An 18,977-nucleotide genomic window follows, 5' to 3' on the forward strand; every position below is an offset into this window, starting at 1 on the left:
GCTTTGGACCTCGGAATATCCCTCGGTTCCAAAGGCAAAATGTTTAGATTTTTCACAATGACAATGCCCTCCAAATAATGAATGCGCAGTTATTAACCTATAATTATGTGTATTACACTGCTCCATAAACAATATCTTGTAATTTCGTTCTGGTGTACCAGAATGTAATTCAAATTTCATAATATTTTTGCTAAACAAATTAATCTGCTAGAAATTTTTTGTACATACACATTGTGTAGCCAGAGGTTTCCAGTAGTATAAAAATCTCAATTTTTTTGGGAGAAAAGTGAGGGGATGATGCAGTGGATCGCGAAATACCCCTTTAAACAAACATTAGGCTATCATATACTGAAAACACCAATTGTCTAGCATACTTGGTTCTATTTAAGTAACAAAGTTTCGTGATGCCTATTTTCTTATGTATTTTATTGTTTTTTACTCATATTTCTGCCTTTATCTCAATTTCAAATTTGCTGCCTTTGGCCTCTGTGGGCCGGATCGTGTCACATATTATAATTAACTTTCCTCCTCAAACTTAACAATTTGGTGGTCCGATAAATGCGCTACCATTTTTTGGTAGCTTATGTACTTTCAAGTCACTTGTATTTTGAGAATCAAACAATTTTAATAATAACAAGTGAAAATACCACCTTCCTCTGCTACATCATGTAATAAATATAATATATCTGTCTTTGCATAATAGGTGTTGACCTGGAGAGTACCACACTCAGTGAAGCTGCCACACCCAGTAATACAAACTTCCCACTTCGCCAAGGAGTTAATAATGTAGAGTATCTGATTGATGTCACTTTGCAATCAGATGAATTAGCCGGTAGTATCAGACCAGGCCCAACTCCGGGTTTTACCATTGCTGGTGGTAAGTTTGAAAAATGTGCTAGGGGGTGATTTTTGAACCAATTGACCTATGGTGAAGCCAGGAATTTTATCTTTGCTATTTTTTAAAAGTTTTGTTTTTCATATCTAGCCTAGGGATAAATTAGTATTTTTCTGAAGTCTATTTAATTACAGAAATGTCAAGAAAAATGACCAAAATATAACAAATGCCAAATTAAAGATAATTGACCTTTGACCTTTAACCCTTACAAATAGCATTCAAATGTGCAAACAGTACTCACAGATAAATCATCTTGCTTGGTCTACATACCTGCCAAGTTCCATTACTCTGAAAAACAGCAGCTTTTTTCGACAGGAATAAGCAAACTATGATGCAATTTTATCAGTTTCACCGTCAAGCAATGATTAAAGGAGGAAAGAGGAAAAGTGATCCCGCCCGGGAATTGAACCCAGGACCTCTGCTTTATCACCCTTAGTGAAATCTAAACTTTGTACACCATGCATTGTACTTTCATCAATTCATGGTACATTCTATTCAACTTTAAAATCAAATTCTTTGGCTCAAAACCTGGGCTCAAAATGCTTGTTTTTTATTTCTTGTTTGCTCTGCAAACCAAGCCTTTATAAATATGGACCTACATCAAAGGGGCTATTATACCATAGTTACATAAGATTAGGATGTTTTACTAGAGGTATAAAGATAAACAAAATTAAACAGCACAGGAGCTGTTCTAATGGTCAAATCTAACTTTGGAATATTCAACTTCAAAATGTATTTGTTATAACTGTTATGCTATTTGCTAATCAAACATGAATGGCATCATTACATCACAGTGGTGTATTTAACTTGTAAGCAATAAAACATAAATGCCTTTCAAAGTTAAAAGATAAAATAAACCAGAGGTCCTGGGTTCAATTCCCGGGCGGGATCACTTTTCCTCTTTCCTCCTTTAATCATTGCTCGACGGCGAAACTGATAAAATTGCATCATAGTTTCCATTACTCTACCTGACTTCTAACATTCAGTTGCTATGGAAAGAAAGTGAGTTTTTGAAAACAACTGGTAAAAAGACCGGTAAAAGAGTTTAAATAAATACAAAACTTTAAAGCCTTTTTCTCAGTTTGCCTCTCCTTGTTCATTAAGCCTATAAAATGTGTTAACTTTGCAATCAGCTATATACACGGGGTGTGGACTGATAGAAAGGGAACTTCTTAACTTTCTATAAACCTGTTAATAACTCAATTTTGATAAAATATGACTTATGTCTGAGTAGACTGGATCGGGTCACATTATTATTTTCAAAAATGCATTTTATTGCTTATTGCTTACACCTATATATACAAGTATCTTCCCCCTGAATAAAATTATAGCTTAGTTTAATGTCTCTAAAAAGTTGAAAATCTTATATTGAATACTTGCTTCCTGAAATTTTATACATAAAAAAGTATAGGACAATCTCTGAAAAAACCATGACAAAAGGAAGCAATGACCAAATAATTGCCTATTATTTTGGCCATTTTAGGCAAACTAGCCATCATCTTGTTAGACTTCTCCGTAGTCCACTTGCCCATTTTGCATACTCTGGCTATTACATTTAAGCATAAAACTCTGATTTGTATTAATTTGTGTGGAATTGATAGATTTTCACATCTGATCTTTTCAGTCACCGTACTCCCTCTGTTTGTTAGCTTCCCAAGTGGACTACTTACTTTGACTTGCGGTTACCATTTTTAACACTGGACTCTATGAAGAGTTAGGCCAATTTCTGGCCAAACTAAAATTGGTCATGATGTAATGTATCTTTTTAATGAATCTGGCTTGTGATTGGTCGGCCAGATCTCGTTATTGTTTAAATCCTCCGGGCACATGCTATTACCATCAACTATACATGGTACACAACTATCTATGGAATGCGGTGCTTTTGTGCTGGTGCGAAAGTTGGTGGATGAACGACGCATCTAGCGTATTGTACCACCATGCTTAGTACTTGTGGTTAGATTTGATTGATAAACAAGTATGATTGACAAAATTCGACTATGGCATAGTCTATCATCTTGTAAGAAAGTTGTTAGTATTTGATAAATTACAAGTAATAAACTTACTAAACCGTGAAATAATCATAGTATTTTCTTCAATATTAAAAAAATCAAACAAATTTATGTTTTTGGCCTATATCTCAATAGTAAAAAATTCAAACAATTGGTCAGTACTTCCTTTTGCCATGGTAGGGATTACATCAGGATAAAAAATACACAGGGTGATCTCCTCCCTGTATTGTTATTTTTATTATTACCGTACTTATTGTTAACAGATGTAGATGATCTGTGGGATTTGCATGTATACCTGGCTAACAGTGAATTTGGGGCAGCACCAACATCGGCAGCAATCGAAATTGATAATCCACTTGTACTTGAAGAGTTAGAATTACAGGCAGGAGATACAGCAACATTAGAGAGTGTTGGGGTAAGACAGAGTAACATGTTGTAGTTTCACTTTTGTTATCACATGTATTTTCTCTTGTGTGGAATGCCTCTTTGAACACTACCGGGTCCCCTTCCGGGGTCCGCTGTTGAGCCCAACCCTTTCCAGGAGGTTGCCGACACACTTCAATTAAAGGAATCAATGGTGCTGTCATATTGGTGATTTTTGGATTGAAGTTTTGCTGAAAATTACAATATTTGGTGGTGATACACAGGTTCCTTGTTTTTTTATGGTGTAAATTTGTGCATTTATTTTGTTACAATTTGGCAATAATACTGTATTTAGTTACAGAAAGTCAGAAGTTTGAAAAAATAAATGTACATGTATATTATTAGGGTTTGCCAAAAAACACTCTTTTTCTCGGATCGACGTGGAACTCTTATAGAATTTTACTAGAGTACATACTACTATTGTACTGAAATATCAGTATGATCAGGGCATGATGAAGAAATTTAAATTATTACTCAGTACTCAAAGTAGAAATTAGCTCACCTGAGAGCTTTCGGAATATAGCACTAATTCTTGTTCACTCGGTTGTTGGATTAGAGCATATTTCACCCAGACAGTAGATTTTCACTATTTACTATTTCTTACTGTATAAAACTAGATGGAGAAATCAGTATGAAAAAAAAGGAAAAAGTATGCATTCAGATGACATCAATATTGAACACATTAGGTACTTTTTGGACCCTCTAGAACATCACCATGTAGTAGTTTTAAATTTGTCACCATTATTTGTTGCTGAAGAATGGTATATATAGTTACCTATTGATTTAGGGATTCAATCATGTTTCACCGTTGTTCATCACAAATTAACAATGATGTGTCCGTGTGGTTTACTTCAGTAAACCACGCAGACGTGTTGGTCATGAGTTGTTAATCGATGATGAATAACAGTGAAACATGATTGAAACCCTTTCAATAAAGAAAACAAGCTAAAGATCGTCTAATTCAACATGATTCTTTCATTTGGAATGTCAGTTTGTCATTTGCCACTCAACCTTACAAGAAGATCTGTGATTTCTCTGTTGATCAGCAATAAAACTAAAGAATAAAGCTAAATATTTAGCTGCTACCTCCAATATAAGAGAATGTTTACTTGCCAGGCATGACAAATTTTACACGCTCCCGCGTAATGCGTACAGGTAACCATGCATTCACGTATATGCTGTGAACTGTGGAGTCATCACCGATTAACAACGCTTGGCTGCTGTACAAAGGTATAGGAAGAGTTGTTGAAGTAATGGTATTTGAGTTGCTAAAGTAAGGGGTAGGGGATAGCATTATGGAGCAGGTCTTAGATCATACACTAGTTTTTGTATGGCCTAAAAAAGTTTGTATTTGCACCCAAAATTCTGAAAAAATAGGATCATGTTTGATAAGAAAGTAAATGAAAGTGAACTGCAACAAAGAAAGATTGTGTGTTCTGCAGCTTTTTTCATACAAATGAAAATAATCATTGGTCATTTTTTTTTCAATTCATTCAATTTCATTATTTCAATAATCACTGTAACAAAGATCATAATTTATAAAGCTAAATGGACTCTATGGCTTTAAGGACTTTAAAAATGTAAATAATAGTGCCTCAGAATGCTAATATTTGCCCATAGAAAGCATCAAACCTAGGAGCGTACATTGGCACTTCACCCGGGCCTGTACCCCACCGGGGTTTTGCCACTGGACCTCAACACGGGCCCTAAGGCAGACTCCTGGACCCCATCACCTGCTCATACTCGCGCTCCACGTTTGCAGAAAATATTCCAAAAAGCAGTTCACATTCCCTGAAAGGAAATTATTTTCTGCTGCCATACTAATACCATAGAAATCTACCTGCATACCTGTCTGTGGCGAACAATAATGGTAACCAAGTTGACACTAAGTACTACCTGGTGATGCTCTGGAGGATCCAAACAAGCTACTCAAACTTCAAAGTGTTTCATATTTGCTATGTGATATACAATGTTATTCATATGAATGCAGATTTTTCCCAGGTTGCTCCTACTGATTTCCCTGGATAGTTATTCAATAAGAAATAAGTAGGGTTTTGTTAAAAATTACTGCCTGGCAGAAACATGCTCTGATCTTACTGACATTTCAGCACAAAAGTAGTGTGTACTCTGGTAAAATTCTCAGCAAGTTCCAAGCCAAACCCTTTAAATATAATGTATGTACACATTAGACCAATAAGCTTTTAAGCTCATAACTTCCAACTAAAAACACAATATTATTACCAAATTGGAATAGACTTGAATGAAAATGCATCAAATTACATCATGTAGGCCTATCTAATGATAGACCCGGGTCATGATTTACAACCCTATAACTAGGAATTCCAATTGAATGAAAGCAGCTTTCAACAGCGGTACTCAATCCAACCAATTCAAACTCAATTCAAACTACAATGTAAACGCACAACCTTGGATACAATGCTAACCAATCACAAGTGTGTTGGCATAGTTGGATTCACTTCCGCGTTACTCACGCACAGTCGCACATGCTGGCGTACATGGTGCAGTGTACGCAAAAAATCGTCACGCTATTGAAAGCTGCATTCATTCAATTGGAATTCCCACCATAGTCATTATGTTGTTGATGTTGTTCTTTTATTTCAGAATGCATTCTTTTCCTCCAACTCAAACTTGAGATGCTCAAAACTTATTCACATCATGAAATATTTTCACTAATTTAAAATGTTATTAACACAATTCTTCCAACAAATGCACACCGAAACTGAAGTCGTATTTAAAAAATGTTATTCTCTGTCTTATAAGCTGTATTTTGTATGTATAAACATTTAAAGCCATATCATAACATTTGCTGAGGAGGACACCCCCAAGTTTTGTACAAATTCTGACTTTTACCTTAATCATGCCTTTAGGTGCTGTATTTGTGACAAAAATCTGAGATTTTTAATAAAATGATGTGTCCCATCATTTTATTCACACAATCAAAATATTAGTCAAACGCATACAGGCGATCGATGTTCATTACACTCATACACTGTAAATACATGGTGTACAGAATGGACATAACATATCAAAGGACCAATTTCAGCATGACCGACGGAGTGACATACATTGGCTACATTGGGGCTGGAATTAAATTTCAATTTTCTATGCTTTACCTCAATTGTTCACCACAAAATTAAAAGGGGACATATGGACAGTAAATGCTAGCAATGTGCAGAAAAGAAATACAAATTAATTTTTTCAGGAAATGTTACAATATAGCTTTAAAATAAGTACAAAAATAAATGTGTAATCCTAACTCTTTGTCATTTTCAAGTTAGTAACAACTTGTAATTTCTGCCTTTGATAATATCAGGTTACATTGGATATGAGTGAAGTGCAGTGTCATGAATTCACACATTTGTGTGTGGAGGTTAGACATGGTGCTACTCATGATCAATGTGGAGTAAATCCTTCCACTGCAAACACTGTGACTGATGGAATTGCGGCATTGACTCCATCAGCAAGAGCGCCAACTCTCGAGCCAATTGGTTACACTCAGGGAGATGTTGCATGGCCTGGTACATGTACTGCAAATGGTATGGATACATTCTATGATTTCCCTACACCACGACGAATTAGTGATAACCTGGATTGTATTGAGGTAGTCTGTAGAGGTAGGTTTTTCACAAGACAAATGTTAGTCTGTCAGTCAATTATTTTCTTAAAACTTATTAAATTTGTTTCATGGTATTAATTACCTTTTGCTTGGTTTCTTTCTTTCTTTCTCTTTCTTTCTTTCTTTCTTTCTTTCTTTCTTTCTTTCTTTCTTTCTTTCTTTCTTTCTTTCTTTCTTTCTTTCTTTCTTTCTTTCTTTCTTTCTTTCTTTCTTTCTTTCTTTCTTTCTCTCTTCCTCTCTTTCTTTCTCTCTCTCTCTCTCCCTGTATCTGTCTTTCTCCTTTTTTCTCTCTATCTATGTGAAATGATTCTGATATGGAGTATTGATAACAACAATCAGTAGGTCTGAAAAAAAACATTCTAGAGAAAGTATATGTACACGTTGAGTAGGTGTGTTTTAAGATTACATTTAAAAACAATTTATTGAATTTCGCTAGGAAGAGAGTTCCATAACATGGGCCCAACTGTTGAAAAAATTTCTTTGTCCATGATGAAAACAATGACCATCAGTAATGGTATGATTGAGATGTGGAATATGACACTGATTGAAAATCATTTTACTGTTTCTGTAATTAATTCTTGGACAGAATGTGTACATTAGAATGCAACATCAGCACAGTTACAATACTCCACAAGTATGCAGACCCGCTGATTGCTGGTGCTGATTAAGAGCTGATTAATACGGCTATATATTGTACGGTATATACATATGTATACTGAACAATACAGAAGTATATCACTTGGCTATAACCAATGAAATGTCATTATTCATGTCTATTGAATGATAAGTACGCAACCCAATGTACACAATGCATCTGTGTCCAAGAATTAAATATACAAACAGTTGCAAATTAGCGGTTCTATAAAGCCAAGGAGTGGACAATGATAATTTTTTTGACTGTGATTTGAGCTGGGAACATACAGATCTGTTTTTATGCCAAAATTGAGCTAGAAAAGTGGTCATTGTTAATATAACAGAGGGCGTAAAATGAGATCCATATTTGTGGCACATCCCAATATGGTCATTTGTACTTTTATACTGAGTACCCTTCCTACAAAGAGTTGAAATACATGTTGTCCCTTCTCTACAAGAAGGTACATGTAGTTAGTGCATAATAGCAAAGCACTTAGGCCAAATTAAAAAAAGGTTTGTCTCAAAGCTCCTGTGCATTAGTTTATTCACCCGCATTAGTAAAAAAAATTGTTTTTTTTCATCTTCTTTTTCAGAAAAAGTGTAAAAAATATTACCAAAATGCCGTTTTGACAATTTTAGACCCCTGCTCTTAGATTACTTCACTTCAATACAATATAAAAGCATCATCACTTTATTGTTCAATACAACACTTCATGCAGTAGAATAGGACTTCGAGGTTTTTTCGCATTTGAAAAAATCTTTGGAAAAAAAAATAGAAAAATAAAAACACATTTCGCATTAGTTTTTCAGAGTTGGAGAGCTTTGAGACAAACCTTTTTTAATTTGGCCTTATAACCTCTGCTGGTAAACATTGAAGTCTTTCACAGTTAATATAACCTCCAGCTGCCTATCATTGACAGAAACAGATTCTAGATTCTGGGGTGTCTATCCTTTTAGAAAATATTGATTATTCCCCCAAGCTACCATGATGTGGCTACATCCCTCCCCATTCTGAATCAAATAGAAAAGGCCCAAAAATGTTGGATCATAATTTAGCGTAACTTCAATCTACTCCTTAAATGACTAGTTTGTTATATTCTGTCTTCCCTACAAACCTCAAATTCTTCCCTAGATGGTACAGTCTGTACACCGAACCATTGCATCAAGGGAAAGACTAATGGTTCAAAGGCAAGACAGATTTAGAACTGTAAAATATTTCTGGGCTGAATTTATTATTTATAAAGTCAGCCTTAGAATGTTAAATTCTTCTGGACATGGTAGTTTCATTTCAGCTGCTTCCTTTTTGTCTGTTTTGGTTTTTTCCTCTTTTTTTCCTTCTTATTTTCGAAACACAAAATTCTTCCCCAAATGGGTAAAACTATTCCCTCTCCTTTGGGGAAAAATAATGGAAGAATAGACACCACTATGACCAGATTTGTATGCATCTTTACAAATTTTTAATTTACAGGGAATGCTCCTTAATATTGATGTGATATCCTGTATTATACAAACAGGTCATGTGACAAGATCTACTAAAGATACCACCATACTCAGTACTCATGTTGGTAAACTCTGCATCATATATCAGTGACATATCATTTTATGTTTCTGCCCCTTCATTGTGGAACAGCCTCATATATTCCACACTGTACTGGTTACCTGTACGCATTACGCGGGCGCATGTCTTCCATATAGGGGGTGTATAGATATCAACTGGAATAACCCAATATGAACACAGATCAAGCTGGGATACTTTAGAGTATATGAGTGACTCATATTTATGCTTGTTTCCTCTTATGTAGGTGTTGAGATAGTGGCTGCAAGTTGTGAAATTCTTACTGAAAGACCAACAGATGGCGGCCTCGCTGCCACTACCCCAGTACTTTCAGGAGACATCCTTGAAGGAGGCACCGGAATCTTCCACCTGGATCTAAGATTTAACACCGATGCCAATGCCGGTGCTGTAATCGGTGAAAATCTGTGGAAGCTGAGTGTGTATCTCAGTCCTGATCACGATGGAGCTACAGTTACCGAATCGAGAAATGTTGAGCCTATATCCGTTAATATTGGAGGTACTGCAGAGTGGGAAGATTCAGGTAATGTAAATTTTAAAAAAATGCTGAAGCAAAGTGTTTATTAGCTTTTAGAGGCCAAGAAAATAATGTTTGCTTGCCCTCCATTCGGATTTTTGGGTTGGGTGGGTGGGTCGGTCGGTCGGAAAAATGTGTTTTTTTAATGACTCACTACTGTATAGGCCTGTAGGCAATGAACATTGGTCATGTGGAAAGATACATCAATACTTCACATCAGACCTTCAATAGGCAAGATACATAATAGAAATTTATTCAATTAAACGACTGCATACTACAGACATAAGACGCCAAGTTTATTGGATAGTTATAAATGTTATAATGAGTTTACAGTAATGATTTTCTTCTCAAGAAAAATGTTGTTGGCCAAATTTAGCTTTGAAATAAAATTTGGACACAGAAAAAGTATAAAAAACCATTAAGATTATAAACTAAAAACTAAAAAGATAATAAATAAAAAGGGCCGACCCTGATTTTGGCCAATTTTGGGTCGTTCGGTGGAGGGCAAGGAATAAATTTTTTTTTGCCTTCTTAATGTGTGTCTATTATAGATGTAACATAAAAAGAATGAAGGGGAAAATGAATGCTTTTGTTCATTATGGATGGTGAAGGGTTTTGAATCGAACAGAAAATTGACGCTCAAAAAAGTTTGGAAAAAATGAATGGAGCAACATACTGATATCAGAAATAAACATGTCACACAACAAAGAACTTATTGTTATGTTTCATTTTGTACACACAGATGTGGCCGTGCCAGGTCAAAGTTTGGAGTTTAATGTTTGGACTGAAGCAGGCAACCCATTCTCATTGGATTACCCATGTGAAATGATTCGATACCTCTGTGTCAGACTTGAGAAAGGAGACGACCCAAAAGTTGGAACGGAATTGGTCGACCCAAATGATATGACAAATTTCCTCCTGACACCTGATCCTTTCATCACCTGTAAACTCTTGGATAACTGTGGTGGTAAGCATTTTTTGATAATCCTTTCATAACCTGTAAACTCTTGGATAACTGTGGTGGTAAGCATTTTTTGATAATCCTTTCATAACCTGTAAACTCTTGGATAACTGTGGTGGTAAGCATTTTTTTGATAATCCTTTCATAACCTGTAAACTCTTGGATAACTGGTGGTAAGCATTTTTGATAATCCTTTCATCACCTGTAAACTCTTGGATAACTGTGGTAGTAAGCATTTTTTGATAATCCTTTCATCACCTGTAAACTCTTGGATAACTGTGGTAGTAAGCATTTTTTGATAATCCTTTCATCACCTGTAAACTCTTGGATAACTGTGGTAGTAAGCATTTTTTGATAATCCTTTCATTACCTGTAAACTCTTGGATAACTGTGGTGATAAGCATTTTCTCATCACCTGTAAACTCTTGGATAACTGTGGTAGTAAGCATTTTTTGATAATCCTTTCATCACCTGTAAACTCTTGGATAACTGTGGTAGTAAGCATTTTTGATAATCCTTTCATCACCTGTAAACTCTTGGATAACTGTGGTGGTAAGCATTTTTGTAACCTGTAAACTCTTGGATAATTTTTTGATAATCCTTTCATCACCTGTAAACTCTTGGATAATTGTGGTGGTAAGCATTTTTGATGATCCTTTCATTACCTGTAAACTCTTGGATAACTGTGGTGATAAGCATTTTCTCATCACCTGTAAACTCTTGGATAACTGTGGTAGTAAGCATTTTTTGATAATCCTTTCATTACCTGTAAACTCTTGGATAACTGTGGTGATAAGCATTTTCTCATCACCTGTAAACTCTTGGATAACTGTGGTAGTAAGCATTTTTTGATAATCCTTTCATCACCTGTAAACTCTTGGATAACTGTGGTAGTAAGCATTTTTTGATAATCCTTTCATCACCTGTAAACTCTTGGATAACTGTGGTGGTAAGCATTTTTGATAATCCTTTCATAACCTGTAAACTCTTGGATAACTGTGGTGGTAAGCATTTTTTGATAATCCTTTCATCACCTGTAAACTCTTGGATAATTGTGGTGGTAAGCATTTTTGATAATCCTTTCATAACCTGTAAACTCTTGGATAACTGTGGTGGTAAGCATTTTTTGATAATCCTTTCATCACCTGTAAACTCTTGGATAATTGTGGTGGTAAGCATTTTTGATGATCCTTTCATTACCTGTAAACTCTTGGATAACTGTGGTGATAAGCATTTTCTCATCACCTGTAAACTCTTGGATAACTGTGGTAGTAAGCATTTTTTGATAATCCTTTCATCACCTGTAAACTCTTGGATAACTGTGGTGGTAAGCATTTTTGATAATCCTTTCATAACCTGTAAACTCTTGGATAACTGGTGGTAAGCATTTTTGATAATCCTTTCATCACCTGTAAACTCTTGGATAACTGTGGTGGTAAGCTTTTTTGATAATCCTTTCATTACCTGTAAACTCTTGGATAACTGTGGTGATAAGCATTTTCTCATCACCTGTAAACTCTTGGATAACTGTGGTAGTAAGCATTTTTTGATAATCCTTTCATCACCTGTAAACTCTTGGATAACTGTGGTGGTAAGCATTTTTGATAATCCTTTCATAACCTGTAAACTCTTGGATAACTGGTGGTAAGCTTTTTTTGATAATCCTTTCATCACCTGTAAACTCTTGGATAACTGTGGTGTTAAGGTGGCTGTGTACTCTCAGACATGCATGTAGTAAAAGTGCCATAACTTTGTAATTATTCACGCAAGACATATAAAAGTATACATTTTTATAAAGGCAATACATCAATGAATCTTAATATAAATACAGATTTGGTGTAAAAACAACAATTATGAAGAAAATCACAAAAAAGTGAGTTTTTGGCAATTTTTGTTCGGTACATCATAACAAAAAAACACTCTTTCCAAAAATGTTCGTTTTATTTTTTTCTTAATCTTGAGACACCATTCCAAAAAGTTATTTTTTAGTTTTTTGCTATTGGCCTTATTTTTTGAGATATTGACCATATAAGACGTCAAAATGAACTTTTAAAATTCACAAACGCCTATTTGCACAAAATGATGCCTAAAATCGGAAATAGACCAAAATATAAAAAAATGAGAAAACCGTTTCTTAAGTCGATCATGCTTTTTATGATGAGCATAATTGCTTACCTATAGATGCTGTATTTATTGAGTTATCGTGTACCTAAATCGTCATTTTACCGAGAAAATGAACATTGAAATAAAGGCCGTTGAAGTTTAAAGTGGTCACATTTTGCACTTTGATCAAAGCTCACAGGAGAATGCGGCAGTTCTCGTTTTTCTACCTTACATTACGTGGACATCGGGTAAATCCACAGCCCCTTGAGAAGTTTGGCGAAATCTATTCATATCTTGATGTTTAAATCCGGGAAAGAACTTGAAAAATTCACATTTTATCATCTAAAAGCGGAGCCATTTGACCGCTAGGTTTTTATGAAATCAGTGCTTCCGTGGTGCTTCCATAAGATGCGGCGCGCATGCATATAAGCGTTGCGTATGTGTAGCGTATCTGTGCGTTAACAAATTGCACGACTACAAAACGCGATGCGCTGTTGCGCGCGTGTACCCCGATGGTACAACAAAGATTTTCTTTCCTTTTAAATTGCGGAAACAGTGAAATAGTGAAATAAAATCCATAAAATAGAGCAGTTGGAGTTAACAAATCTGGATTTTCTTTCCTTGTATTTATAAAAAACATAACAAAGTAAATGCATTTCAAAAAAGCTAAATTTCGCGAAAGAAACAATGTCTAGAGTACACAGCCGCGTTAAGTATTTTTTGATAATCCTTTCATCACCTGTAAACTCTTGGATAACTGTGGTGTTAAGTATTTTTTTACATAAACCTGGAATAACATTCATACCTTTGTTTTCTTTCTTTTTTTATCTGTTTTCCCATATAGAAATGCATAGGCTTTGTCAATTTTTTGGCTTGTTTCCTTTGCAATTCCTTTCAATGTCGTAAATAAACGATTGATATGTCTTTGTTCATGAATATAATGAACAGGGGGTATGGCTGCAAGTAAATTTGCATACATCGCTTATTCAATGACACAGCATTCTAATATTGATAAGGCTAAAAAAAATAATGTATGTCTCAAAGCCCATGGCAGTTTCAAAAATGAATGCGGAATGCGGGTTTAAAAAAAATTCTTTAAAGACTTTGTATAAAACTTAATTTTGATTTAAGATCTTATTTTCTAGTTACATTTATTCAAGGATATTTTGGATTGTTCCCTTATGTTAATTTGTCACCAATTATATGTACATTTCACTCATGGATATAATCATTTATGTTTTCTCATTTTCACAGGTGTTATTCTTGATCAAGTCCAGCTATCATTGAATGCAGGGGGAAGGCAGTTTGTCACAGAGAAACAGAATGATGCAGTTAACAACCTTTTAGTTGATGTAAACTTGGTGTTCAATGAAGAAACCGCAACATTCGCCCCGGGAACTGACTTCTGGGATTTGCGGTTCTTTATTGCAAGAGATGATCAAGGAAATGATGAAGTTATCGTAGCAAACAATGGTGCATAAATTTCACTTTCTTATGTGTGCAAGTATATGTGTGTGCATGTTGATGAGCACCTGTGGAGGTTTGCAGGGTTGCAATTGCATGCCAAATGCATTTTAGAGATATGTTCACTATTTTGCATTAAATATATCAACCTCGGCTGGTAGGCGTATTTCATACTTTGTATCGTATACATACACACACAAAAAATTTGCCATTTAGGTCATCAATTTTGACAATTTGTGGATTTAACAATGATTCAGACATACCCTGTTTGATAGCAATACACAATGTCAGTGGTTGCTGACAGGTGTAGGGGTGGGATGTGTGTGTATATGTCGGGGTGTATATGTATTTAATTGCCCTTAAACATAGATGTGCTAATGAAACATTACATTCCAATCAGGGATGTTCGTCGAGCTTGAGACCATCCCTGGTTTCCTAGTATGTGCAATACACACCTCAAAAACATTTCAGAATGCATCCCCTATAATGGTCCCTGGTTGATGGGTTTAATATCATTATAAATTGAATATTTTGCGTAAAACGTGTGTAAATCATGTGTATAGCTCAAAATGTCCTCGATTATAGGGGTTCAAAATCAGAAAAAAACATGTCTGTGTTCTACCACGGTCCAGGACAGCTAAAGTCCCTGTTTGGCTGCAAATAAATGTATGTGGGGGTGTGTGTGTAAGTGGTGTGGTGTACATTAGTTGAGGGGATATGTCCAGGGGTGAGTGGGGACACTTGTATATTGGCATATGTATATTGTATATCAGCTACATACAAAAAAGAAATGAGAATTGTCTCTTTTCATGGTCAGGTAAGAAAAGCAAGTTTCTTGATTAAGGTATCCAAAATAATCCAAAACGGCAAAAAAAAACTCACAAAATATGGTGTCTAATTTGCAGCAAATATTAAAGTGTACTTCCCATTCCAGAAAAATACAGCACTAATCTTTTGGGTTTAAAAAAATATTATCAAGTTCTGCCAAATGAAACATAGCTCAATCCTAATCATTCATTTAGTCCTAACTGGAAATAAAAGAAAAAGTTCACAATTTTGCTCATTTCTTGAAAAAGAGCCAAAAACCTGCATTTTCGGCATATTTTCTGACAATCAAGTCACAAAAGTCAAAGACTTGGAACAAGTCTAAGCATTCAAAATCTTGAGTATATGTCGAAAGTTTGCTCTAATTTTCACTTTTTTGTGTTACTTTAATTAAATGGTTGGTTGGTTATAAGAAAGAAACATGTCTTTTCCAAAATTAAAATGCATAAACTAAAAAAAAAATGTTTTTGGCCCTTATCTCCAAATAATTGGAACCCAACAAAAGAAATCTGTTGGGCTGTGAATTTTGGTCCAGGAAGGTGTTCCATGTCAGTGCATTTTGTGTCAGTTGGACAACTGCTTGGTTACTGACATGTGTTTAGAGTAGAGTATTGAAGTAATTCTGTGTGCAATTTTTGTTCATTTTTATGGAGAGGATTTTAAGATATGACCTTGTGAAAAATTATAAGTTTCTTTTTGAGGCCAGTTTAGTTATTCTAAGGAATATCAGTTGTGATTATAATATTCATAATAATTGGTACATAAGGCAAAATGTATCTCAATAAAAACAAAATGGCTGACTTATGCTTATTCCTTCATTTCAAATAATATTTCTTGTTATTAATGTTAAATGTACATGAGGTGTAAAAAAATCCAATATTTTAAATACTTTGAGAGTAATTTTTACATCTTTCGCTATAGTTCATTTGTCTGCCTTGAGATAGCGTCTATGTGTGATACAGGCGCGATCAAGGGTGGTTCCTCTGTAGGGCGCAGTCACTTCATACGCTACAGATGTACTGCCTTTAATCATGTGTGTATCACATGTAGATACTACTTTAGAGAAAATCAAATGGACTATAATAGGCTTTGCAACCATTGTATTTTGTATTCTTAATAAAGATATTTGTGCTTTCTTCTTGGACAGATGGTCTGGGAGATTTTGATCACCTCAACGGTGCAGTAGTAGGGTTTGGTGACCCTGATGTAGCAGATAGAACCACAGGGCTTCTCTTGGACAATGGCCAAGCAATTGATCCCCAATTTGACCTAAGTAATCATGCATGTAATGCTGGAGACACAGCCAATCCCCATTTGTTCCTGTGTGTGCGTGTCTCTAAAAGTGCCACAGCTTCGGTGGATTTCAGTCTGTCTCCTGAGCAATTCACAACATGCATTGAGATTGATTGTCAAGGTAAGATTTCACCTCAATAAAGCATAGATATTACGCGTATAGTGTAGATAGGAAACCCACAGATTCGAACAAAGCCAAGCATGCTACCTGCATTGGGATACCTCTCTCAACAAAAAGGGCCCAAAGTGCTATAATAGATTTTTAGTTGCCCTCATTTAGGCAATAGAACCAAATTAGTTTGATCTTTCAATCGCCCATCGATGCTTGGTCGATCCTTATTATTTATCAAATTAATTAATTGACGATTGTTAATTGTGATTACATATGAATCTGTGAAATTACACCCTTATATTAAGCTTTGGGATCTCCTTTACAGAACAATACCATTCCTCTTGTGTGTCAGCTTTATTTTTTTCAATATTTGATTCAACACTGGTAGGTCATGCTCCACATTGATCCGCCTTTTAATTAAGACATTAAAATTGTACTCTTGTCCTACAAGCACAACAAATGTAGCTGATTCCAACTAAGTGTAAGGTCATATGACAGTGTTCAAGCTTTGACTTACGTTTGGCGGACAAAAGTGTAAAAAAATTATTTAGGGGTGAAAACAATAAAAATTCTTGATTGTTTATATGTTTCCAAGGGTAAAATATCATGTAGTTTCAGATTTTGGCACTTAAAACTCCCTATCTTTTATAGATTTCAAGAAAAATTCAATTTTATGTCTGATTTTGACCGAAAATAGCCGCTTTGGGGTGACAAAAAATTGACTTGCAGATTTCCTGTGAGTGTATGAACATGAACACTATTAAATAGAGCCTAATTTTCTATACTAATTGTGTAACAAGGGTACAATTGTGATATTAAAAGCATTGAATGGGATCAACATCTTTCTTTATTTCCGTAGCAGCAGTAGAAACTTGAGTGTTCGGGTGACAATTGATTTGGAAAAAAGTACGATATTTCCTCATTTTCTATTTGAAAAGGCCATATCTCCTCATTCGTATGAGCTATAGGGATGCTTTAAGTGTCTTTTTGCTCAGTATTTCAATAGCTAAATGGTAATATAATAAATAAGTAAGCTTCATTTACAGAAAAGAAAATAACTTGCAATATGCTACCCCCACCCCTAAGAATTTTGAGGGCGTGAAAAAATTAATGGATTCTCTAAAAAAAATAAGTCCTTCAAAACTGGGAGGTTTAAGGCTAAACAAACACAAACTTGCTCTTGCCAATACCTCCCTCTAGAGCAAGTTTATGTTTATTTAGCCCTAAGTATCCCCATTTTGAAGGACTTATTTTTTTAGAGCAAATTTTCATGATATTTGAGGATTTCGGGCAGAAATATGCCTGTACAGTGCTATGGGGAAAATTTTCAAGTTGATAATTATGCATTTTTTATGTCAGATTCAGTTTCTACACAAAATTTCACCCTAGAAAATGTTCCTTTAAGTAGGATATCTTTCACTTTATGTTTTCACCATTCTGTCCACAAAATGTAAGTCAAAGCTTGAATGCTGTCATATGCAACTATTACAAATATGTGACCCATCACATCGAACCACGGCATTTGTCAGAAACCCACATTTAAAGATAATAAAGAAAATGTGCCCCGAAAAATAAAGAAAATAATAAGAAATTTGAACTGTATTTGTCACATAAAATCGCCATTTTACATGCGATATTAATGGAAGAGGTGTCATTTTAAAGCTTAAAAACAGTCCTCTTTCTTAGTAAAGAAATCTACAAGTTCATTTCTGATGACAACTGCCGTGTTTCGATGTGATGGGTCACATATGCCAAATAATAAGGTTTCAAAAAAATGAACCAACTGATTTAAAATGATTGGCCATTGAGGCTGTAAAGAATACAGACATCAAAATATCTTAGTGCTGAGTTTGCAGGTAGATAATTTTAACAAATATATCTCTGTATAAAAACAGTTTTAGTTGTAAGCAGACTAAAGCAGTGCACCTTCACCATAGATCATAGAAACGGTCTGTGCCTTCAATTGTGTTTAATGTTGTTGTTGGTTTTTTGTCGAATTCTTTCAACCCTGCAGGTGTCATCTTTGTGCCAGGAATTAATTTTGATGTCAGCGGTGGTCCCATACTGGAAGTGACAGCAAATAATGAAATACAAATAGATGTGGAATTTCCCGTCATTGATAACGGTGCTAGTGTACCATGTACGTGTATGCATGTATTCTGGGCTATTGGTGTGGGGGTGTGTGTGTGGGGTGTCTCTGTGCATTGGTGGTGTTTGCCTGCCAACGAGGATGAACATAATTGCTGCATTTAAACTGTGGACCTACCTGCAAATGAGCATCATCTTTGGTTCACGGAGGTCTGCAGTAGGTCGCATTCAGCCCTGTATGCAGGATTTTTTAGGGGGTGCAGAAAGGAGGAAAAAAAAACCCCTTTTTTATCTAAGGGGAGGACGATTTTGTGAAAAGTGGACTTTCTTCCCAAAATGTGGACCTTTTTTGACCAAAAAAGCATAAAAACCTAATCTTTTTATAATTTTGCAAATTTGGGGATGCACCCCCCCCCCCCCCGATTTTGTATCTGAGGTCAATTG

At 35.2% G+C, this 18,977-nt stretch overlaps 1 protein-coding gene across 1 annotated transcript in view; it reads left to right on the forward strand.

The window, feature by feature from the left end:
• Positions 1-18,977, forward strand: part of LOC140154650 (uncharacterized) — a 138,969-nt gene that overhangs the window by 48,316 nt on the left and 71,676 nt on the right. The window contains 8 exon segments of the mRNA XM_072177217.1: positions 704-877; positions 3,168-3,319; positions 6,662-6,962; positions 9,400-9,693; positions 10,430-10,654; positions 14,006-14,224; positions 16,188-16,454; positions 18,460-18,585. Of these exon segments, the coding sequence (XP_072033318.1) occupies positions 704-877; positions 3,168-3,319; positions 6,662-6,962; positions 9,400-9,693; positions 10,430-10,654; positions 14,006-14,224; positions 16,188-16,454; positions 18,460-18,585 (1,758 nt within the window).

The sequence above is a fragment of the Amphiura filiformis genome, chromosome 6 (assembly GCF_039555335.1).
Source record: "Amphiura filiformis chromosome 6, Afil_fr2py, whole genome shotgun sequence".
In the NCBI taxonomy this organism is placed as follows: domain Eukaryota; kingdom Metazoa; phylum Echinodermata; class Ophiuroidea; order Amphilepidida; family Amphiuridae; genus Amphiura; species Amphiura filiformis.